We start from the raw sequence: 24065 nt of genomic DNA, 5'->3' as shown, positions 1-24065 counted from the left end.
ACCTTCATTAATAGCCTCCAGCTCTCATGCTGGAAGGGATCGTGAGCAGTTCATCCCGATCCAGTTTCTCTGGCCTGACATGACCCTGCAGGCCTGTCATACCTGCTATCAACCATTGCTTTTGCAGCTGAAGAGCCCTAGTTTGCTCTGTTGTTCCCTGCAATGAAGCTTCTCTACACCTCTGGGCCTCTTCCAGTCCTAAAACACTTTCACTTGAGGGGACACCCTAACTACACACAGCAGTAAGGCAGGGGTGGACAACAGGTTTAATACAGTAGCATAGAAACACTCTTGTTTTTCTTCAGTTGCTTGCCTACGGGACCCTAATGCTTCATCCACTTTTCTTGACTGTTGCTATCTCACCAGCTCAGTGCTCAGCAAGGCCAGTTGTGTGACAACAGCTCTTCCTCCTGAAAGGTCATGGCCAGCTCAGAGCCCATCTTTTTATTTGTGAAGCAAGGACAGTCTTTCCCCATGTGGGAAAGATTTGCTCATGCAGACTTCCACCTGTGCTAAGGTGACTGCTTGTACCTGAGCTGTAAGAATTGAGGACCAAGGCAAGGAAGTCATAGGGAAAACACATTTTCAGAACTGCTATCATTCTTTCAAGTATACAGGGACAAGTGTTCAGGTAACCTGCAATTTGGACAACCTGGTGACTATTAACTCTATCTGGGGCACATCTACTAAATACACAGGCAGTACAACTGCATGGTGTGTGATCCAAAACACCCAAACACCAACTTCAAAACCAGCAACAAGAGAAAGCATAAACAACAGGATGGAAAGACTTCATTTCACCTTTAACAAATGGACTTTGACCAGTGTCACAGTATTACCATGCTAAATCAGTTTTATCTCAAGCTTGATTTCATCATCATTATTTGTATCATAGACAGTAACCACCAAAATTTAGTTAGCATGTTTATTCAAACACAAGTTACATGAGACCCTTTCAAGAAATACATCACAAGTAGGCCTCCACATATTAGATTTTTTCCACTTAGCTTGTCTACAAGACATACTTTGTCAAAACAGCACAGTCAGACTAATTAAACAGTTACAGCAGAGAACTGCATGTGATGCAAGAGCGGTTTAAGCAGCAAAGACCATACAGAGAACATACTACTGGATTACAGCCCAGCATGGATCATTCAGAAAGTGACAGGAGAAAGTTCTCTCCAACAGAAGTATACAGCATCATTGGTATACATTTTGCATTAATACCCACAATTATTAAAAAATAGAAAAATGTTAACTTCAAATATTACTTGGCTAGCTACTATACCTATAAGGTAAAACCATAAATGGACTAACTCTGCTTAGGAGGTGAAAAACACTAAGTCTCTAGAATTAACTAGAGCTCAATTCACCAAATTACTTACGCATGTGCTTAAGTCCTACTGACACTAGTGGGGCTTACACATATCGAAGTATTATAATTAACGTGGAGAGATTTCAGCACGCATCAACAGTTAAGTACATGCTAAATACTTTCACTGAATCAGGATCATATTCCTTAAAGTACAACAAAGTTATATACACACAATAAAAGTCATGATCCTTCTTCCCCAATCTATTGTCCCATCAAAAGAAAAACCTCTACCGGGTACAAGAAAAACTGATACAGTCCCCTGAGAAAGCATGGCTTTTCATGTTTTACTAACAACTCCAAGAACATGCACAAATCAGTGCTAGGGACAATCTATCTTAACTGTACTTTCAGTCTTCAGTCTTTCAAAACAACAGAATTCACCCAATTTGCACCAGTACAGTATTACAACTCTATACACAATCTGCAAGTTCAAGATAAAGGAACTTTCTTCTTCAGTTCATTCCCCAAGTGATCAATAGATTCTTAGAACTATACAGTTGTACAATAATGCCAGTGACTATATACAATCCTGCACAAGATACTGGAAGAAAGCTACAAAGTCACATAAATAAACAATCAACTTCAAAAATATTTCTCTTGCACTTAGGTGTTACTGAAAACACAACAAAAAACTCTGCAATGTTGACATATATCAGCCCTCTCTAAATAAAAAGATTTCCTGTAGAATTGTCCTTGTCCAGAAGTTATCTGCATGGTTGTTTAAATAAAAATCGGTCTTGCTGTAGCTATGAAATCCAGGTATCCAGGCAAATGTTCCACATACTCGGGAATTAAACACTCCCGTTTGCTCAGAGGAATTTGATTATTGGGTGGTTTTTGGTTGGGTTTTTTTCCACTCTTATATAACCCACTATATAATAGTGAACAAAATACTTTTGTTTCATAGAAACAACTAACATTTGCCCACACCAGGCAAATGGTCTATTTACAGATACATTAGGACTGCCTGACTGACAGTGAGTGTGAGTTGCTGAACTCCAAGAGACATGGAGCTTAAAATGGCGACACTCTCTGCTGAATCGCCTTCCCTTTTAGGATACGTCTTATCTGGAAAAGAGAAAGAGACAAAAACATTAGTATTCATCATCCTGAAGTGAGTCATAATCCAAATAAAAAACCCTAGACCCAGTTCCACACTCCTCATTTATCTGAGCCTATGTTCCAATTTCAGTTACACCAGAATTGATCCAATTTTCAGTATTTGAACCAACTAAAGGCAACAGAATTACTCAGTTGCTTAAGTTATTACTTTCTTAGGTCAAGAGTCACATTTTTCATCATGTATTTGTACAGCTCCTAGGAAAAAGGGATTTTCATCTGTTATTCAGGTCTAAGAACTACCATTACTAATTATGACAAGACCAACAAAAGTATGATCTCAGGCCATACTGAGATGAACAACAGAAGGGATATTACATCCAGTATGTTGCAAGGTTACAAAGAAAAAACCTATCTTGACAGGAAAAAGCTTCTGAGATAGAAAAAATAAAAGCTGCAAGTGAAACTTGTAATTTCAGGTCTTTCTATACTCTGTCTGATCCTGACATTAAAACCAAAGATCCCAAATAAAATGGCATTTGCTAAATCCTTTCCTTAAAAGCTGCAACTCAAAACCCAAAAGAAACTTCTGGAGAGGAATAAGACTTCTGTGTAGATAGGACAGATGGGAACAGAGCAGAGGGTTGTTTGGTTTTTCACCTGTTCTCCTACAAGGCCATCAGGAACCAGATGAACTGGCTGCTCATTCTCCAAGTTTCTGGCACTTGGATCAGCTCCCTTCCGCATTAGCAGGCGCACAGCATCCAGCTGACTCACCCGATACTGCAGGCTGGCAGCCACGTGGAGTGCTGTGTTGCCGTTGTAAGCCTAGACAAGACAAAGTAACTCCGTGAAGGAAAGGCAGGGCCACGAGTCTCAGGACACTCGCAGTGCCACACACGTTCGCATCCCGGATTATATCTGCATTCCGGAAAAATCACCGTACCTTTGCGTTAACAAAAGAGAGACAGTTGGGCAGCTCCAAGAAGAGACGAATGAGCTCCAGGTTTGCTTCTTCTGCTGCCAAATGTAAAGCTGAACGACCACTTTTGCGATCCTACCAAAAAAGAAACTGTTAGTCTTCCCTGCAGGTGTTTCACCTACCCAGGGTGAACACACACACAAATAAAACAGAACACAGAGTAACTGCAGAGGGTTGAACAAACATATTTGCACTACAATTCACTGACAGTCAATACGAGTATATATTTTAATATGAATAGCTAATGAACAATGGACCAGATCCCATTTGACAATAAGCTGACGTAGCTAAAATATCAAATGTTATATCAAGTAATGGTCTGGCCCAGCACAGACCTAAACTGAAAAGGTAAGCAGTTTTTAAATTAAAAATTGCAGTTCAAGAACAAGGTATCATCAGCACCCTATTACTACAGATACCTCAAGAGTGCTCCAAATATATTCTTACTTTTAAGACACGACCAACTGCAGCCAGCATAGCATCATTCTCAACCCAGAAATTAGTGTCACCTCCCTCTCTCCCCAGGGTTCATTTGCATCGATAATACCTTGCTCTGAATAAATGCAACATTCTTATTCCACTTGGGTAAATTAAGCTGTAGGGAAGCTTTCAAATTAGTCTACTTCCTTTGCAATAAAGCTGAAATGTGATGTGAAAGAAAGGGACATGTTCTGCTTCCACATCCTCTCTGGATCTGGCACAAATGACAAAGCCATTTTACTTACTTTCGCTTCAACAGAGGCTCCCATTTGTATCAGAGTCTTGATGGTTTCTACCAGGCTCTTGTTTCTCAGCAGAAGCTCCTGAACCTCAGGGGAGTGAGGTGGCTGACTGTTTTGCAGTTCATGCAGCACAGCATTATGGGCCAGAACAGCACAGTGCAATGCTGTCAAACCTGAACATTAAAGAAAAAAAATCATTAATGAACAAATGCAATTACAGAAGTACTGACTGGCTGCTTGTTCCAAAGGACAGGTAAAGGAGCTTCTACCCCTGTCAAGTCCAGGGACAGTTCTATATTTGTAAGTGACAGTGACTACTCCTCAGTGGCTTGAATTTGGGTTGTCCATCACCAGAGGAGTTAAGTAGCAACCTACTGTGAGCTCTCAGCCAGCAGATAATGAAAGAATCAATTTCTAATTTCCAAAATGTACATTAGGAAAGAGCTGTTATATAGAAAATAGGTTCAATTAAAACAGCTCTATGGTGCCAGAGATTCTGGCTTCTGTATCCACCGATGTATCACTGGCACTCAAATGTTTTAAACAATAGCCAACTACTAACTACACTCTCCATGCCAAACACAGCAATCGCATGTAAGAGGAAAGAGGTCCAGACAAGCACAGACTAACCACGTTTTTATCTGACAGATATGCCAATTGTAATGTGATTTCAATTGTAACTGTAAATTTCAACCTGGCAAAGATATGCTCCATTTTATTGCTTCTCAACCCAGGATAACATTCACATCAGCAGCTATAAAACATTATAACATCCAGTAACTCTGTAAATTAGAAACTCTTTAACTACTCACCATCATAGTTTGTTGCCTCAAGGTCCACATACTGATTGCTTCCCACGGCTCCCTTTTGGATTGCCTACAAAAATAGGAACAGGTATGCATTTAGGTCTTATCCAAACCACATATTGCTTCCTCAAGCTTGTATACAGTCTTAGTGCAACAAAGTTGCAAAAAATAATGGCATGAAGAAGAGACTTATTGTTTTCATAGACTAGAGGATTCCACCAAATTACTCCAAAACATTGGTGAGAACCTCAATGTGAAATTCAGTCTCGCTTCAAGTCATTACTGTAGAGCCCTGAGACACACAGGGCTACCCAGTGAGAAAGATAAAGGGAGGAGCAGTGTTTTCAGAGTTTCCCAAGACAACTAATACAAAGTGTAAGCATTAATGGCCAGGGCAGAGCTACGCCTGCCTGGTTCTTACCTGAAGGACCTGGGCATGCCCCTTCTCAGCGCAAACATGCAGCGGCGTTCTACCCCAGCAGTCTGTGGTGTTGACTTGAGCCCCCAAGCTAACCAAGTCCTGCACAATGAGATGCTGATTGGCAGCCACAGCAACCTGGAAAGCACTCTGCAAACATCAAGAAAATTTAAACTATTAGTCATCTGATCTCTAATAGGAAAGAGCAACTAAACCAAATAAAAAGTCTATACCTGGTATTATTTAAGCAGCGATTATGAATACCAGGAAGCCAGGACAAATAAAGCAGAGCACAGAGTTTTACCAGCTCAAGGTGATCCCAAGAAGTATTAGTAGCTCAAGGTTAATATTAGTATGCAGGCTAAATCTCAGGGTTAATATTAAATAAGCATTTCACATCTTCCTCAAGGTCCAGACACGCAGAAGCAGTCAGGTGCACAAAGCAGGTGCAGAGATTGTGAGAATCTCACCTGGCCATTGTGCTCTTTAATATCCAGCATGTGCAGGGCAGCCATCTTCCTTGCAAGAACGTAGGAGAGCGCTCGTCGGCCCTGGGCAACAGCAATGTGAAGGAAGCTGCAGGAAAGAGGGGAAACACAGAGTTACACCACCACACAAACTAGGGCTCAAGTCATTACAGAGATCCAGACATCTGGGAGGGGTGTAACGCTGACGGCTTCAGGCCTCCTCTGCATGACTAAGACAGGAACACGGGTACTTTCTTCCTAGGGCAATTTTAAATTCATCTAAATTCAGATCTTTTTCTGCCCATTTACTAGATAAAAGTCTAACGATAAGTACCTGAAATTAGACAATACAAACACCTTATCTACTCAGCGTGCTGCAATTCTGTGCATCACAGCCCACCGGCAAAGCCACACGTTTCACTTCATTAGAGAAACCACCGCACTCATGACACAAACACTGCTAATGAACTGCTTCCATTACAACCCCACGGTCCACCAAAACCCAAACAAACACTCCCCAACCTTCCACATCAGAAACACAGAGGTAAACAGCACTCACGTGTCTCCATCCGAGTCTTTTGCAAGGAACTGGTCTTGAGAGATGTTAGCCAGTTTGTTTTCCTCCTGCTCCACTTGCCATTGAAAAAATGACTTGCCCAGCTGTGACGTGCTTCTGGCAATGTTTTGGTCAGGTAGAGAGACGTTCAAAGTAGCCAAAGAGACACTGCGCTCCAGACTACCACAGATGGTATTGGAAAGCAAGCTGAAGTTTGGAGTGTGGGGGTCAACATCAGCCTGTGGGTGGGCACTGGTCAGCGGCTGGAGGGGAGTAGAGATGCCCTCCGAGCCTTCAGAGTCATTCAAGAGGGAGGAGAAGCTCTGCGACGGGCAATACTGCAGTTCATGGCTCTCAAAGGAATTCTGCTGGTAGCCAGGAGACTGGTCATTGGCAGCAAATGGCCTGTACTCCAGGGAGGCTTCCGAAGGATAGCTCTGTGACAAATCTTGGTTCTGGGATGGAGGGAACTGGTAATGCTGCGGCGGATCAAGCATATGCTGGGAGGTGTGATCTTGGAATGCTTGGTACTTCTGGGACGGGGAGAAAGCCTGTGTTCCCGGGCTGTCCTGGTACTGCTCACCGGGCGAGCTGTGACTGGAGACAGTGTGCAACCAGCTAACCTGCACCGTGTTCAGAGAAATGGGGCTCGACTCGTTCTTGATGTTTATAATGTTCTGAAGCAGGTCAGAATTGCTGTCATGCTTTGGGTCATTTTTATGAGTCTCCTCCATGCTATCCATAGAAGTTGGTGTCTGGGGTGGTGTCTGTTGGGGGGGCGGGGGGGAGAAGAAAACAAGCCCCAGGAAGTTAGAGGTATAGTTGTATCTGGTAGTTTCCAATCACACAAAACAAACTGAAAAACAAAGGCATGGGAAAAATTACTACAAGCTTACCAGGAGGTGTGGGTGAACATTAGCTTGGCGTTTGAAAGAAGGTCCATCAGAAAGGAGCTCAGGAGCCTTTCTTTTGCCACTGTGACCTAGTATGTTCTTCAGCTCTGCTGAAAAGAAAGTAAATTAGTAAATTCAGAATCCATGTGGATGTTACTCTTACAATCAACTTTTAGAATCTTATTGCACGGTATTTAAAAAAAAAGGGTTTTTTTACCTGTGTACTGCTCATAGTTCACCAATCCTCCTTGTACCTTTTGAGAAAAATCCAGATTATTCCATTAGTATATGGTTATTTCAGGAAAAAAACAAAACCACAAAGAAAGCAACAGTGACTTGCTTCCATAAACACAGAATATACCTTAGAATAATTCTAGTACATGATTGTTTAACCCTAATTTAATTGCTTTTAATTAAGGTTAGAAAATGGAAATACTTTTATGGAACTTAAATGAAAACCACCGTTTTTCTTAAGGCTTTTTAAGCTATTTGTTACAATACCACAAAACTCAAAAAAATCTAGAGAAAGACACTGTTCCTTAGTGGGGTCTGAGGGTTTTTTTTTTCCAAAACATAAATAAGCCAGCCAATTTTCTACTTCTTCAATGCCATGAACTTTCCTATGCAAAAATCCTCTTGTGACAACACTTATCCAGGAAGCTTACAAACACATGCTTGGAAAGACCATTCTAAAAACAACCAAAAACCACCTTTAATCTTCCCAGAATTTCCTGTATTTTTTTCTGTTTCTATCTTTCCAGACTGGAGAGGTCTGCCTTTATACTGCGTGCTCTGCACAGAGGAGCACAACAGCATGACAAACGATTCTCTTCTGAGAAGATTCCCCAACTCTTACAATGTATGACCTCATTCAAGTTAACAGGGAGTTTCTGTGGTTTCATAACACAAACGTATCTTCGCCCAAACTCCCTTTAGAAAACAAAGCTCACTAAGAACATTAAGTGCCTCCTCCTCTCGCAGTAAAGCTTCTCACTAATTTCTTCCCAGCTCTGTTCTCCCATTACGTATTGAAAAGGGAAAGCACTGACTCCATCCACATCAGATAAAGCAGCAAGCTCATTTCTAGCATTATCGCATGCTTTTTTTTTGCCAGCTTCAGTAACCCCTAAAAGCAATTATGTCAGTGCTGAAAAATGCAGGTTACCTTGCCTTCCTCCGTGGCGGAGCCCGAGGACATCTGTTTGCTGCTCCTGAAGTGCAGCAGGAGCTCCTTCACCGAGTTCTTCACACGGACCCCCTGGAAAGGTCCTCGGTGCTGCTTTCCCCCCGCCATGTGTTGTTCAACTGTTGAGACATGAAAACAAAACCCGGATTTAAGCCACCGACTCCGTTTCTACTTTTAATAATGAGCAAATAAATCAAAACGAGAACGCTTGGGGAGAACAACCCAAACCCGCGGTTTCGCAGAGAAGAGCCGAGGCGATGCCCCCCACACCCCTCCTCCCGGGACACCCCCACCTCCCCGGCCGCTCCCAGGGCTGGGGTGCCCCGACGCGGAGCTCCCACTTTTCACCGCTTCGGAGGCTTTTCGGCCCAAAAGGGTCCGTGACCGGCTTCACTGCCGGAGGGGACGGAGCGGGAAGGCCGGCGCCGCGCCCCGCTCCCCCCGCCAGCCCGCGCCCCGCCGCCGCCGCTCCCCCGCCCGCAGGGTCCGGGACCGCCGCCGCGCCACGCCGTACCTTGCAGCGCGGGGCGGGCGCCGCCCCGGGGGTCCCTCCGGCCGCCGCCGCGGCTGCTCACCGAGAGGTCCGAGTCGGAGCCCGGCGAGCCCGGGGCGGAGTGCGCCGGCGAGCAGCTGCCCTCGCTGGAGTGGGGCGAGGCCCCGTAGAAGTAGGCGAGGTTGATGGGGCTGCTGAGCGCGCCGCCGTCGCCGCCATCGGGCGCCGCGTCCCGGCTGCTCTCCACGATCATGGCGGTGCCGCGGGGCGGCGGGCGGCGGCGGAGGGCGGCGGAGGGCGGCGGAGCGGGCGCGGGCACGGCCAGGGCGCGGGCACGGCCGGGCTGGGCGGGCGGCGCAGCGGCGAGTGGGGGGCGGCGGCGCTGGCGGCGGCGGTTATAGCGGCTCCGCCCCCCCGCGGGGCCGGGGCGGGGCGGGGCGGGGCGGGGCGGGGCGGGGCCGCGCTTCCCGGCAGGGCGGCGGGAGGGGCCGCGGCGGGGCGGGGCGGGGGCGGGGCGAAGGGGCCCCACCGCCCCCCGGAGCGGGTCTGGGGAAGGGAGGGACCGGCGGCATCGCCCCGCACCCCCGGCCCGGGCACCCGGCCCCGCCGCGGGGGGGACGGTGGGACGGGGGGGGGGGGGGGGAGGTGATGGGGATCTTCGGGATCCTGGGAATCCTGGGGATGGGGATGCTGGGGGTGATGAGGATGATGGGGATGGGGATGCTGGGGATGCTGGGGATCCTGGAGATGGGGATGATGACGATGATGGGGATGAGGTTGGGGATGCTGGGGATGATGGGGATGGGGTTGGGGTGGGGATGATGGGGATGTATGCCACTTCTCACCCTGTCCTCCCTAATTGCCCCTGCAGGCCTCCCACAGCTTTTGCAGCCCCCACTCACGATGCGCGCAACCCCAAATTTCCACCTTCTTGTGCAGCTGCAGAGATGGAAATGACGAGCGTTGCCCTCGGCCTCCCACCGCCATCGATGCAGGCTGGCGTCCCTGCGCGCACACACCCCTCGCCCCAAGTGCAACGGCGCGGGAGCATTCACTCCGCTCCTGCCAGGCCTTGGCTCTGGGGAGTCTGGTTTGGGAGGACGGGGATTTTTTTGGTCATGTGCGTCAAGTGGGCAGCATCCAGAGAGAAGGGGAACGTGAGTGGTTACTCACAACAGAGGTGAGTCATCTCTCTGCCTCTGTTATCAGAGCATGTAGTAGGCAGGGGGCAGACACAGAAGTTATTTTGGTTTTAGGTTGCACCACACTGCGGTGGCAAAGCCTCTCAGTCAAGGCCGGCAGGGAGAAGCTGGTAAGGAATACAATGCTGAAACAAAAAGTAGGCGAAACCACGTGCCTGCCATTACTGTTAACAACACTAGTGAGTTATTACCAATATTCACAGGGGAGACTTCTCGGATTTCTACTTTTCAAACAGCGTGTGCCTGCGACTACTGTTAAAAACACTACTGAAATATTACCAATATTCACAGGGGAGACTTCTCAGATTTCCGCTTTTCAAACAAATATTTCTGCTTTCCTTGTTTCCACTGAGGTCACCATCTTCTAAAGTACGAGCGTGCATTTTTGTCCACAAGGTTGCAATTAGGATGTTTTTAACACCCTGGCTGCCCCAAAAAATAGGTAGTAAAACAGCACGGTATTTCTAAAGTATATTATGCAAATTGCAGGCCTATAATTTAGATTATTATACATGTTTTAATTGTATTAAAAAACATGGGACAGGTGCAATGTAAAATTATATTAATCAGCCCATGAGGAGGCAGGAGGGAATTACTTTATATTATTCAAATATTTCTTCCACTGTCAGGTGAAGGAAGGGTTTCACTGGGAATTAGCTAGGCAGTTTTCTACTCCAAAGACTGTTGTTTTACACCATAAATTGAATTTACGCTGCCACAGTAAAATTTGCAAATGTAACCCATCAAATGAAATCAGATGCCAAGCAGTGCCAGAAATAGCACAGTCTAATAAAGGCAAAAACTCAGTTGCTCCCTAATCAGCAGCTATCTCCCAAGCGCACCTTCTCCCTCATTTAATGAACCTCTTTATGCAAGCGAGGATTTGTGAAATCGGACCATATGTTTTAAACATGCAAGGAGATGGTTCTCTGTTTTTCTTCAAGCCTCAGATCTCAGCTATGGTACCTTTGCCTTAGGTAGACGGTTTTAAGTATTTCCTCGTTGAAAAGTGCTTGCTGCTCAGGGCTCCTTCAGCCCCCCAACACCCTTTGCACGCTCGGTGGCTGATGGGAGGACCCACAACCCAGCTTTCCAAACGCAGATCTGACTGATCAGCCTTTGCATTCTCAGCCCTGCCAGGTGGCCCAGAAAGCCAGTTGTTTTAACCTAGCCAGGAGGGTCTGCAACTACTGCAGCAAATGGATCTTGTCTTTTAACGAGCAAATGGTAATGTGAATCTGAGAAGTCTATAATCCAGAAAATTAGATTTGGCAGCATAGTTGCCTGCAATTCCCTTAAAAATGTCGAGATTAAAAGTGGCTTTCAAACCAAAAGTGGATTTCTCTCATTGTAGTGCTACTGTGTCATGGAAGATCCCTAAACCACATGTAGGCAAGGACAGAGAGCACCTTTATCCTTGCTGTTCAGTAATGATTTTGGAATGGATTTAATGAAGATTAGTCTCTACGTATGAATTAAAACTATTCTATAAAACAATTTAATGAGGCTTTTGTCTTAAAGAGGATGTGGAATTTCTTTTTCTCTTCTATTCCAAAGTTTCTACTCTCCCGAAGGCTGAATTGCTGTCATGCTCTCCTTTTACCAAGCAAAATCCACTTCGGGCAACTCTCTGATACCTCAGCTCATACTTGTTTCATCAGTGACATCTTATTTATCAGGTCTTCTGGCACAAATCTATTCCCAGTCAAAGCAGATTAAGACAAGGCTAATTCCACCAAGCTCTGTAACAAAAGGCTCTTTCAAAAATACACACACCCATCAGTTGCACAAGATGAGCTGAGCTGGCTCCCAGAAGCCTTGTGCTCTCAAAGTGCTTCCATGCAAGTTACTGCTAAATTATTGCTACATCTACAAATTGCAATCATTAATGCTGCAGACCTTGAGCATTTGGTTTTTGGCCTAAACACTACGTCACACGTGTGGTGACCAAAACCCTGTGAGGAGTCTTCAGCCTAAGAAAGTTCCTCCTGGGCAGGGTGGTGACCAAAAGCATTTGTCACCTCTTCTCCCGTACAGACAGCAACTAACTGGGGAAAAGGGGGGTCAGCCGGGAAGGCATGGCAGGGCTGTGATGTCCTGGCGGTTTCCACCTGCTTTGGCCGAGCTGTAATTCAGCACAACCTCCAGAGCTGGGGAAGGCTGAGAGGTGAGCAGGGAGGAGGGTGCCTCAGCTCCCCGAGCGCTGCCCTCCCAGGTTTTTATTCCACCACCTCCCTTTACTGGGATGTATCAATAATGCCAACTAGCGGCCAATATTAGCAACATTTGTCCTGAAACCTCTTACACACCTGCAAATAGTGAGATGTGCTTATCTTGGTATCTCAGACAACTGCAAAAATAAGAAACAAAAAGCATTTGTTTCCCAAAACTCCGCTGCTTCTCTCACTTCAGAGCACAGCCTGGGCAAGAACTGTCGAACTAAAGCTAATCAGTTTCGGTTTAGGTTACACCAGTATACTTGATTACTGAAACAGCTTTTGAGAAAGAGACTTGTGCACGCCTGTGAGCTGTTTTGAGGGGATCTGGAAACTCAGTTAAGAACAAAAAAAATCCTGTTGTCTCAAAGCTTGCGCTCGCTGGGTAGTGGTCTCATCGCAATAGTCAGAGAGGTTGTAAGCCAACACCTTAGATTTTTACCACCAACTAAACATCTAGGCTAATCAAGGTCATTTGACTCCCTTTTGCTATCTGAGCCAGCACAGAGGAAAGATGCACCAGACCTGCTGTGCTGGGCTTCCCTCTGCATTAGATCTCCAGTAACTGTGTCCTTGTTACATGGAAACGGTTGTGCCACTGCACTAAGTCGAAGAAAAATCAAGAAGCCTGCTCAGTGTTTGGGGGTTTCTCTGTTAAAAGAGACTTCCATCTTTTCAACACCATTTTTAATTGTAATGATGAGATTTTGTCTCATACCTGGGCCCTCGTACTGAGAACAGCATTTCAGTAACAATAGCAGAAGTTCAGACTGAGGGAGAAATTTTGCTGCCCAGTTTTCAGCCGTCTCTGTTTTATCCTTTCCGACACAAGCTTTGCAGCCCGAGCTGCGATGCCGTGGGGCAGGGGACTTCTGGGCCGTCCTGCAGAGTGGCAGCCAGGCAACCAAAAGGAAAGCTCCACCCAAATTGCCTGTGAGCCACCCGGCAAAGCCCACAAGCAGCATAACGGAGTGTGGGGGGTACCAGGCAGACAGTTTGAGGACTTGGAAAAACCTGGGCTGCAGAGCTAAGGCAGAGGTTTGTGCCTCCTTGCAAAGACATCCACCCACACCCTATGCCATCCCCTATAGCTTTGCATGTGTGATCACTACCGATCTAATCCCTGATGTAACTAGTCCCTACCTCTATATGGCCAAATTATGTGGCCCCACAGTTTACCCTCAAATCCTGGTCCCAGGATTGGTAACAGTGCTCTTACATGAGCTCAGTTCTGGGATTTCTGGTGAGAGGAACGAGTTCCTCTGGGTGAAGCTGGGGCATGGTTTGGTCCAGGGCCGCTCCCTAGAGACAGCATGAGCAAGACTCTGCCAGTTGTCTCCCTCTGTGTTAGTTTACTCTCCAAAAAGGCATCCTGCCTCCTCTTCCCCCTCAGAAAATCCCCTTGAAGCTGTAGCTCCGAGTCACACGTGCAGCGGTTGAAAAGAATAAAAGCCCAAATGAACAGAGACTGCATCGTGGGGAGGCCACATGGGGCTCAGAAGAGACCAAGGCTGAGAACGGGTTGTTACACTGTAGGGATGTGGCCATTCGGCTGTAAGGAAAGGGCTAGCCTTTACAGCATCAGTGTGCCTGCACTGCTCGGTCCCTGGGGCACGTACCAGGGTGAATGCTATAGGGGGTGTAGGCTCTAAATAAATAAATCCATAAATAAATCAAGCCCTGAAAGTGGAGCTTTACTTTCCCTGTAGAGCAACACGTAGCCACTCTGCCAGGCACGCTGTCGCTCCTAACCGTGAGTGAGGAACATGGCAGCTCTCGGAGCAGCCCGTGGTTCAGCAGGTACAGAAGCAGAATAAACATCTCTCTTCAGTCTGTCTCCTAAGCAGCAGCGCAGGACAAGGGTCAGCCTCTACGTAAAGTGGCAAAGCACAAACTGCTAGTAACAAGGACTTGGTTTTGCAACACGTTTCTGGAGCAGTATAACCTTTGTGGTATTTCTTAAACTGGAAATAAAACCAGTAGTTTACAATCCAGTTGCTTAATGCAAGTGAATATTTGCTGTATGGATGTCAAATGTCCCTTATTCTCCAACGGGTGTAATTAGCCTCCTGCTGCAGACTGGGAGTCAAGGTGTGCAAACACTGCCGCCACACCTCTGTACCCTAACAGCATTTCCACACAGCACGCAAACCCCAAGCTATCCAGCATAACGCTCGGTTTGCTTTTAGAACAGCATCGAGAAAACCAGAAGTAAAAGCTTAGTAACTATTCCACTCCTAGAGACCGCTCAGGATCAATACCTGTGTTTGCTTTGATGGTTTAGGGGAACACACGTCAGCAGGTTGGAAATGGTCCATGACATGATTTTGCTCTAAAAGCTGGTACAAAGGAGTCAGTGTTTCTTCCCTCTTTGCTATACTTGTATTGCTACTTTTCCCTAGACATTGGTCTCCAAGGCTGACATTCTGAGATTAGCCTGAACTTCAAAAGGGGATATGTATAATTCTTCATATTAAAGGAAAACTCAGACTATTTATTTAACATTTGTCTTTTGGGGCTTTCCCCTTTGATCTAAAGAATGCCCTTAATTCTGCTTTTTTCTCCCAGGTTGTTTGATATTTTTAAAAAAGCTGAAAAAACCCAGTGGGTTGCTCTTAAGTAGATCCTTTCACACTGTGTATATAAAAGCTGAAATCAGTGCAGAGGAAAAGAAACCCCAAACCCAGCAAGTGTTACAAAGCTGGATAAGCGGATCTGATTTCTGTACAAGTAAACAGTTTCCCTGTAGGTACACCTTGTGTTTGTGGACATTCCTCTCAAGATACTCACTGCCCTGGTTAGTCATGTTTTCTCATAAACTTACATATCACATTAGTTCATTTGTGCCTTTCAGGAGGAATGCATGGCTAAGAAATATGGGCACCGATGATGTCACAGTGTGTCAACAAGGAGCAGAAGGCCATTTCCCCATAGCAAAGGGCAACATCATATGTCACCTGTAAGGGTACTGTGTGTACATAGATGAGGTAAATAGTGAGCGTTCTTGCTGGTTTAGAAAGGGAGTTAGCACAGTTTCTCATTGCTGTTAGGGAGCCTCAGTGGAGGTCTGAAGGGTTAAGCATCAGGTGTTCCTCATGACTCATGCTGAAGACCTTTTTCCTCCTAACTCAGGTGACCAACCTGGGCCAAAACTTGTCATTCTGAGCCCACATTAATTTTGTTTTCTGTTGTCAGATGCAGGAGCCTGCACAGTAAGCACAGCAGGTGATGTAGGCTCTGGTGGACTTCGATTTCACTTGTCCTACCTTCCACAAACAAGGACCATTTCAACCACCTGTAAAACAAAACCACTTCCTAGCAGGGACCGCAGAGCTACCCCAATGCAGCATCATCACTCAGCTCTTTAGTACAGGAATTGGAGGAAAAACTGCTTTATCTCAGTGAGATTTTAACCCTGAAAAATATGATTATTCAAACTGCAATCTATCCAGGACCCTGCTTTCCTAGTCTCTCAATGTATGTGTAATAATGGGTAACCTATCTAAGGTTAAGGTTGCCATACATCCAGGCTTCCCAAACACGTGTTTTTCCACTCAAAAATGTTTTTCAGGCAGATTTTGAAAATTTACCCACTTCTTGGACACGCCAAACCAGTCACATCTACCAGACAGCAGATCTAACTGGGCTGACCAGTCAAGAAATCCCAAGCACAGTGTCACCACACGTGCAGGTCACCTGTGCATGTGGTTGCATGGCAGGATCAACACCTGCAGGAAGCCTCAGCGCTGATTTGCACAATCCTCCACAGCCTGCGAGCGTACCATCAGCTCAAGGGTGCAGATTGGTGTGCAGGAAAGGCCAGGCAGAAACAAGACAACCACAGTAAGACACTTGTACCATGTTAACGCTGCAAAGACCATTGAAGGGAATGCCCTTGTCTTATGTCTTGATCTTATTTCACTGTGTTCTCCAGTTTATAAAGTTTAAATGCCTTCAGTTCAGACTTCCACTCACTAGAGAAATCCCAGCTTTCAAAACACATGGCTCTCTGACCTTGGGAAAGTCCTGAAACTCAGCTGTAGAGCTGTCCTCCATTAGTCAGACAAAAATTCAATAAACAGGAAATTTTCTCATTTAAAAAAAGCACCTAAACCAAAGCAGTCAAATCAAATTTCATTATGGTAGGAAAAGTGTTAGGTTGCTTTCAAGAAGTGGTACAAAAACTTTCCTGGTGCTTGGAATGAATTGCATGTACTAGGGCAGGTTTATCTTCAGTTAAATATGCACTGGGACAACATCGTTCCATCTTTGGGTCAGAATTTGCTGCCACATAAGTCTCAATCACAGATATCCTATGCCTCCATAAAGGATATTAATACAATGGAAAGGATACTAATACCATGTTCTTTCTTGCTTCTACAGACTTAACAGCCAGTTGCTACACATTTAGAAAGAAATCCATTACAGTAATGACAAATTTACAGTAATATGTAAATCATGCACAAGTTAGCATAAAACATCAAGCAAGTTGGAAATAAACTCTTTGAATCTGGTGGGGCACAGTGCAAAGCTCTGTTCCCAGGCGTTGGCTCCCTCCTCCCATTCTTAGCTGGGAAAAGACACCAACCCAAGCCAGACGCATCCTGTCTGACAGGACGCTGCTCTTCACAGAAGCTAGCCCATGGATGTTTTAAGTTTCCTTTTAATTTCCTGCCAATTTCTTAAGAAGCATGAGTAAAGGCAGCTCGTTTCTACCTTGCCCATTTTGTCTCAGGAGCTTGTGACTGGGAACGTGTAAAGTCACACGGGGGTTTCTCAGCAGCACTGCCAGGGTTGAGTTTTGCTGCCCCTGAAAGCCCAGGGCTAGAAGCAAAGCCAGCTCAGGCCCCCCGGGTTGCAGAAGGAGGCAGAGGCGAAGGGAGGGATGGGGCTGTGCCCAGGGGTGGGAAGAGATGCTTCCCAGCACCCAGGAGAGCTGCTGGAAGCCCATTTCCAGCAGCTGGTTGATGATGATAATGATATTCCAACCACCACCCCTGGGGCTACAGCAGGGCCCTGGTATAGGCAGGGCAGGGTGCAGGACTGAGGTTGCTCAGCTGCCCCAGGCAGTCCAGGCCTTGGGCTCAGCGGTGCCCAGCCCCTGGAGGAAGAGGACATTCCTCCTCACACACCCCCTTCTCCTGTCCACTGCCATTAAACACGACGGGAAACACGTGCTTGTAAAGAAAGTCAATAAAAGGTCTAACTAGCCAAAAAGAAATCACTTGCCGCAGGAACCAAGCCGATACTGGAGTTTTGTTTGAAGCAGAAATATGGACTTCTTCCCAATGTCCCTAGGTGACATTTGCCCCTGACTGCTGGTCACTCGGTCTGGCTGAGGGAGAGCCCAGGGTACCACGCTTTCTCTGCCCCCTGTGTGCCTCCAGGCAAGCCATCATGTCCCAGCTGAAAACACCTGGCTTCCACCTAAAGTACTTGCAAACTACTCATCCCCAGACATATACAAGTCTCTGATGACACCATGGTACAAATATGTCCCCAGATTTCAGGGGTCTAAAATCCAGACTGCGTTTCACCCTCTGCAAGAAGCTTAGTGCTGAGCTGCCTTCCCTGCCTGCCAGATACGGGCACGGGTAATGAACCGGGGTGCTGCATAATTGACCTTATGTGGTAAGCCAGAGAAACCCTCACCAAGTGATGAAAAGAAGTTTATGGTTTGGTTTAATAAACCCCTTAGCACAAATTTTAAAGTGAAGTTTAACTTCATTAGACTTACTACTTTTTGTTTCCACAAATTTTTTGCTAAATTACAGGAAAGTAGTTGTAGATTCCTATTTTTATATATGTTTCCCTGTGTTGTCTCACACTGCACCACGACATTTTACACCTGTCCTGTTGAAGGCTTGTATGCTGATGATGCTCTGCTATTCCAAAATTGCTGATGAGCTGCCAGGAAAGAAACTGTAATCAAGATTACACCTGCTTCCACCCACAATGTTTCTTCCATTCAGTGCTCTCAGAGCTTAGCATCCCATCCATCCATCCATCCATCCTAATTCTGGAAAGCTACTACATCCTCCCCTGAAAAATAAGATTGTTTCAAAGAGAATTGCCCAAAACGGTTAAGATATTTAGGGGTGTATTTTCCCTAGATCCACTGTGGGCTTTCAAAAATCCCACCATTCATTGTGGTTTCTTCACATTTGGTTATTACCCGTTACCTTCCCAAAAGCCAGCCATTCTTCCATTTCCATACCCAACCTCAAAACACACACAGACAATTATAGACAAGCCACTGGTAAAGCTATTATAAGTAAAAAAAAAAAAAAAAAAAAAAAAAAAAAAAGAGACGCTAATATTGTTCTAATCAATTACAGGTTTTAAACAATAAAGCAAATAAAATTATAACAGTGTACCTTCATGTCGGAGGAGTGAAGTTAGAATTAGCTCTATGGAAAACAAGCCAGTTCTTTGCAGCACACTGGTAACTGACTGCTCTTTATGGCAATGTCTGTGTGAATGATTGAAAAGTTCCTCTGAGGTTTAACGGTATGAAACAGAGAAGCAGCAGCAAGGAAAATTTTTTTTCCCCTCCCTCACAAAAGTCCTGCTTACTCTGGCTTTCTGGTCACAGAAAAAAAAAAAAAAAAAAGAAGACGACACCCTAAACAACTCCCCCTCCGGGTTTATTACAGCTCCAGGCTGAGTACCCACGGGGCTCTTTTTATTGCAGTGGATCACACACTGCTTATCTTTCAGCCCTGGTTAACCAGGGGGGGATGTTATGACATGTGAGAGGAAGCAGCAGGGCGGAGGAGGAGGGTGGTGTGAGTGTGGCTCCCTGGACTTTTTCTGCACAGTGGAATTTCCCAGGCAGGGTAAGCCCTGGCAGGGACATTCCCCTGCCAAGGAGGCTGGCAGGAAACCCCAGGCTGGCGTAATGCTGCCAAAAAAGGGTCTAGAAGATGCTGATGTGAGATTCACAGCAAGAACAATGAAAAAGGGCTGTACAACAAAGGGACGAAGAGAAACCTGCGGCATACAACGGGGCAGGGTTTCTTTCCTGACAGGGTCAGGTTCTCCTCCTTGCCCACCTCCTGCCTGCGGTGCTGACTGTATGGCCGCAAGCGTTCAAGCTGTCTCATAGCCCTTTTTTGTCTTGGCACTACAGGGTAACCTGGACAAGTAGGTGCCTGCACAACAGTTTGATAAGAAGCAAGAGAGATGCAGTGTCCCACAGATTAAAAAAACAGTTCCAGCCTTTGGGAGGTGGAGCAGGGCAAACACCTCTCCTTGGCAACTGCCTGGATTTCAGTGGGATTTTGCCCTCAGAAAGGTTGGAATGAGTTTCACAGAGGCTGGTGTCAGTTAGTGTGAAAGCTCCATACAGCCAGAAGCCTGATTAAAAGGAGGGGGGAGCTGTAAAAAAAAAAAAAAAACAAAAGGGGGGCTGGGGTGGGGTGGAAAAAGTACTCCCCTACTCCCCTTTGTCACAGATGTACCAGATGTAAAATAGTCACCTGCTCCAGCAGATACGATAACCTTCAGCATGGAAGAAGTTTCCAGGATTTTCCTAGAAGATGAGCAGATCCATCTGAATCATACTCCCTTTTCTTCTCCTTTCAGCAGTGGCACGGGCCAGGATTGACCATGCTTACCGAACATGGCAAGCAAGGACAGGATAGCCAAATCTTCTCAGAGCAAGCGCCCCCTGGCACCTTTCGTTACCCCTTCCCAAGCACAGTTATCTCATACGGTTCCTGGCAGCTGACACCAACAAGGTAAAAGCACTGAACCACTTATGCCCCTGCCCGTTGGCGTCTCCAGTGCCGCCTGCACTGGAATGTAGATGTTGAAAACAAAGAAAAACCCCTCAGACTTTACCCCCCACCCTCGTCCTGCCTCAGCAAGCTGCAGGAAGGAGGTAGGAGAGAGCATCTCCTTCCCAAAGGTGATCATTTTGAAACCTTCCCCCTGCAGGCAGGAAACGCTGCGTGGGCTCCAGCTTCCTGTTCGCAAATGCATTATATCACTGGAACATGTTCAACTGATAATCTTGATGGGCTCAATACTTTTCTTTGAAATAAGGACGGTTTGTTCCAGCCAGGGCTGGCGTTTGATAGTTTGCTCTCTGAAGGCCTGTGATGCCCTCATCCTTGTCTATCGCATGGCAGGGCAGTGCCTGGCCAGACCCTTGCCCTGCTCTCTCCCGCGACAACTGCGGAGCAAAGTGTGCTGCCGCCGCGGACCTGAGAGGCCTCTGGGTGCCTTCACAAGGTACCAAGATCTCTCTTTGCAAAGAGGGGAGGCTGCAGCCCCAGAGGGACATAGTTCAACGTCACAGGCGGTAGGAGCAGTCCCTGGAGCACCACTCAGCTCATCCAGCTTCTCCACCCCTTTCTTCCCAGGTGTCACTGCCTCTTGAATCAGGGCAGCTCAGGTGCTCAGGCTCCTAAAGCCATGGGGGACACATTACCACCTGTAAATGCATTGGAGGTCAGCGGCACCACTCACCTGTGCAAACAGGCAGTATCCAAATACAACAAGAAACAAACCGAGGCACAGAAGGGCAGAGTAACAATATCACGGTTAAATAACTGATGTATGGCAGGGCAGGACAAAAAGTCACAACTTCAGTCTGAAATCAAAATATCTACTTGTAGCAATAGCTGTTGCACAAAAGAACGGGGACAACAGGACATCAGGAAGAAATTTGTTGGCTTAGAGAACCTATATTTCCAACAGTGGATATGAAATTGTGAGGATTGGAAGATACATATATATTGGACACTTTTTACAACAATATAAAATAATTGTAGTATCTGCTTGTTACTGGAGCTTTTGAATTTTTTTCATTGGATTTTTAAGACAGTATCTTTTTTCTATAAAGTAACATTTTTTTCCTATTTTTACTTACCAAGCAAAGGCAAAAATAAGATGCAGCAGTAAGCAAGTAATAATAATATAAATATACACAGCAAAAATGATAAAGATGGAGCAGAAAGAGAAGAAACCATTATAAGGAAGGAACAGCTAAAGACAGAAATAGCTGCCCTGACAGCAGCAAATGACAATTCCCTGGAAGAAGTTGATTCAGGCAGAGAAAGAGGGCAGGCGGGACTGGAAAGCGTGACTCACCTGGCCCAGGGAAAACCAGCAGGTAGGAAGGAGAGGAAAGAACTGAGTACAGGATGGCAAGGGGGAAAAAAACCGTGAATTTGTGGTTCTTTCACTGCAGGTACTTTTGCCATGCCTGTCACCTGCTGAACACCAACGGGACGTCCCACCTGGAAGCTCTTTTGTGAGATCCTTCAGCACGGGCTGCCATGCCACGGCAGAGCAATAGCACTTGTCGTATAACTAGTCCCAATCATTGCAAACAACCTGCTGCAGAGATTTAGAGTGAAAAGGGAGAGCCCCGTATCAAACCCAACCAAAAAATGACAGGCTCATACAGAGGGCCCAAGCATGAGGGCACTGGGTGGAAAGCACTTGTCTCTTTTCAGAGCTGGCCAGGGAAGGGAGAGAATAACAAGTGAGGGGGCGGCACAAAATGTTTATTGGATGGCTGAAATAGGGAACACCGACTGCCATAGCATAGTCTTGCTGTCAGACCACACAGTCTGCTAAATTTTCTGCATTGCAGGAAGAACTGACTTGGGATGGACTGTTCTATCCCAGTAACGTTTACTCCTCTAGATCCTTTTGTAATTCGGGGGGGGGGGGGGGGGGGGAAGTCAGATCTAAGAGCATATTTATGGCAAAAAAATTGTCCTCTGAAGGACAGTCTTAAGCAATCTAAGAGTTTATCAACATCTATGTCACCAACTGAATTTCACTCTAAAATGAACTCCAAGTAAAAGAGCTTCATCCAGTGGCATTCGTGCCACTTGTTTTCAAAATGCAACTACCCAGGAGTTAGAAAAGAAACCACCACCAAGACTATTACATTGTGGCTTATGTTTTTCATTTGAGAGTCATCCCAAGCTCTTTTTCAGTGCCTCAAAGCCCTCTTCTGGCCACATTCATTAAGGATTCACTAATCTATTAAGCCCACGCCAGCTGACACAGTCAAGATGCGGGGGAGGGCATGTTGTAATTTCACTTGGGTTTAGTGATGTGCTCACTCTGCATCTGGGGCTCGCACAAAATAACTCACATGCTCTTAATTCTCTAGCATCCTCCCACAAAATCTCTCTCCCTTTCCAGGCAGAGAAGCTCCTGTGCAATTCACCACCACAAACTCACAGAGTGGACCAGCTCATTTCACCCTGAAAGGCTATTGAATATGCCCACAAGAGGCTAGTAACACCAACAGTGAAGGAGGACACAGTAATTTGGGCAGAGTTTTAGAAAGTCACTGCCCGGATAGGAGCTAGGTTACCTTACATGAGAGTTCGGATCTGGGTGACAAACACCACAGCGAATTAACATTTCAAGAAAGACTCAAAGATCCAGACTCAGTGAGATAATAAAACATTTCCCTGATTTCAAATACATTGATCTTACATTATAAATAAGACAGCTAATGTTAGAAGTTACATAAAGCCTTGCTAACTAGGGGTGAGGCACTAAACCATGGGATGAACACAAAAAGCCCCATTCCATCTAGATCAGAAACCATGTGGTCTCGGCTTTTTGCCAGCCCAGGTGAGCCTTCTATCCCTTTGTCTGGCAATATCAGGCTCAAGCCCCTTCCCTGCCAAACACCTGTGCCATCTCAGGCCAGTTACAACCCTTCTCTGAGTCACCACAGGCTCTGAAGTGCACATGACAATGACAAAAGCCTGCCTGAGCACTCCTTATTCCGGTTATAAATGTTTTGGTTTTGTTTTAAGAAGTTCCCCACCTATGATATCTGTCATGCCTACAAACATGTGAAAACCCCATATACATGGCTTCAAAGCAACTGTAAGCCGAAAGTTTGGAACAGTACCTAACACATGATTGCTATGACATTGCTGTCCAGAGGGAGTAGAGGAAGAGGTGGGTGAGCAGCCTGGGTGGGAAGAACTGTTCCTTTTTTGACACATTTGGAGAAATGCGTGTATGTGACTATCAATGTGCTTTATCAGAGGAGTGACTCTCTCCCACATAATTGATATTGCCTTTGGAAACCTCCACATGACCACATCAGCAACCTTCTTCCTCTCCTTGGTGTCACAGAGCAAGACCTTTGCACTCTGTCCTTCCTTCGACCCCATCCTACCCATTTTTGCTTCCCCTCTATCTCCTGCCCCTCACTTCCATTTCCCCTCTAAGCAGCTCACTGAAAAGCATCTCACACTTTGCAGCCTTGCTTCTCCATTTTTGGCTAAGTGAAGGCTGACATGGGTGGGAGACAGTTTATTTCAGTTTTCAGAGCAAAACGCTGGGAATAACGTACTTTGCCTTTGCCCTGTTACCTAACAGCTATCAGGTGGCATTGGCAAGAGCAGGCTGGGACATGAACTCAGCTCTTTGTTTTGGAGGAACACAAGAGCAGCACCCTAGACCGCACCACTGGCTGCCACCCCCTACCCCGCCTCCTCCAGCGGACACCACCGAATGAGAGGAGGAACAGGAAAACAAACAGCAATACTGCCTCAGTGTACTCTCTTCTAGTTTCCAGGAATTTGTAGTTCAGGGCTTTTTCCCAGTCAAACAGGCTATTTTTGGCTATATATACAGGAAATCAGCACACAGGGCAACGCACCCTGCCGCCTTCTTTCCCAGCTGTGAATCCTGGC

General features: G+C 46.1%; 1 protein-coding gene across 3 annotated transcripts; it reads right to left on the bottom strand.

The window, feature by feature from the left end:
• Positions 1–911: 911 nt before the first annotated feature.
• NFKBIZ (NFKB inhibitor zeta) lies at positions 912–19030 on the bottom strand. 3 transcript variants are annotated; one of them, XM_074811451.1, is made up of 12 exons: positions 18753–19030; positions 8444–8583; positions 7496–7532; positions 7282–7388; positions 6389–7152; positions 5833–5938; positions 5366–5512; positions 4951–5014; positions 4142–4311; positions 3381–3491; positions 3095–3262; positions 912–2443 (listed from the first exon to the last, which is right to left on the bottom strand). In XM_074811451.1, exons 2-12 carry the CDS (start codon positions 8570–8572, stop codon positions 2390–2392), a joined length of 1857 nt encoding a protein of 618 aa, XP_074667552.1. In that variant the 5' UTR covers positions 8573–8583; positions 18753–19030; the 3' UTR covers positions 912–2389. The 3 variants fall into 3 exon arrangements, with proteins under 3 accessions (XP_074667552.1, XP_074667537.1, XP_074667543.1); XM_074811436.1 differs by lacking the exon at positions 18753–19030 and adding an exon at positions 8979–9304; XM_074811442.1 differs by lacking the exon at positions 18753–19030 and adding an exon at positions 8979–9304 and having other exon boundaries at positions 7282–7385.
• Between the last annotated feature and the right edge of the window lie 5035 nt (positions 19031–24065).

Source organism: Strix aluco, chromosome 2 (assembly GCF_031877795.1).
Source record: "Strix aluco isolate bStrAlu1 chromosome 2, bStrAlu1.hap1, whole genome shotgun sequence".
NCBI lineage: Eukaryota > Metazoa > Chordata > Aves > Strigiformes > Strigidae > Strix > Strix aluco.
The sequence above is the reverse complement of the archived record's forward strand: the minus strand, read 5'-3'. Positions and strand labels throughout refer to the sequence as shown.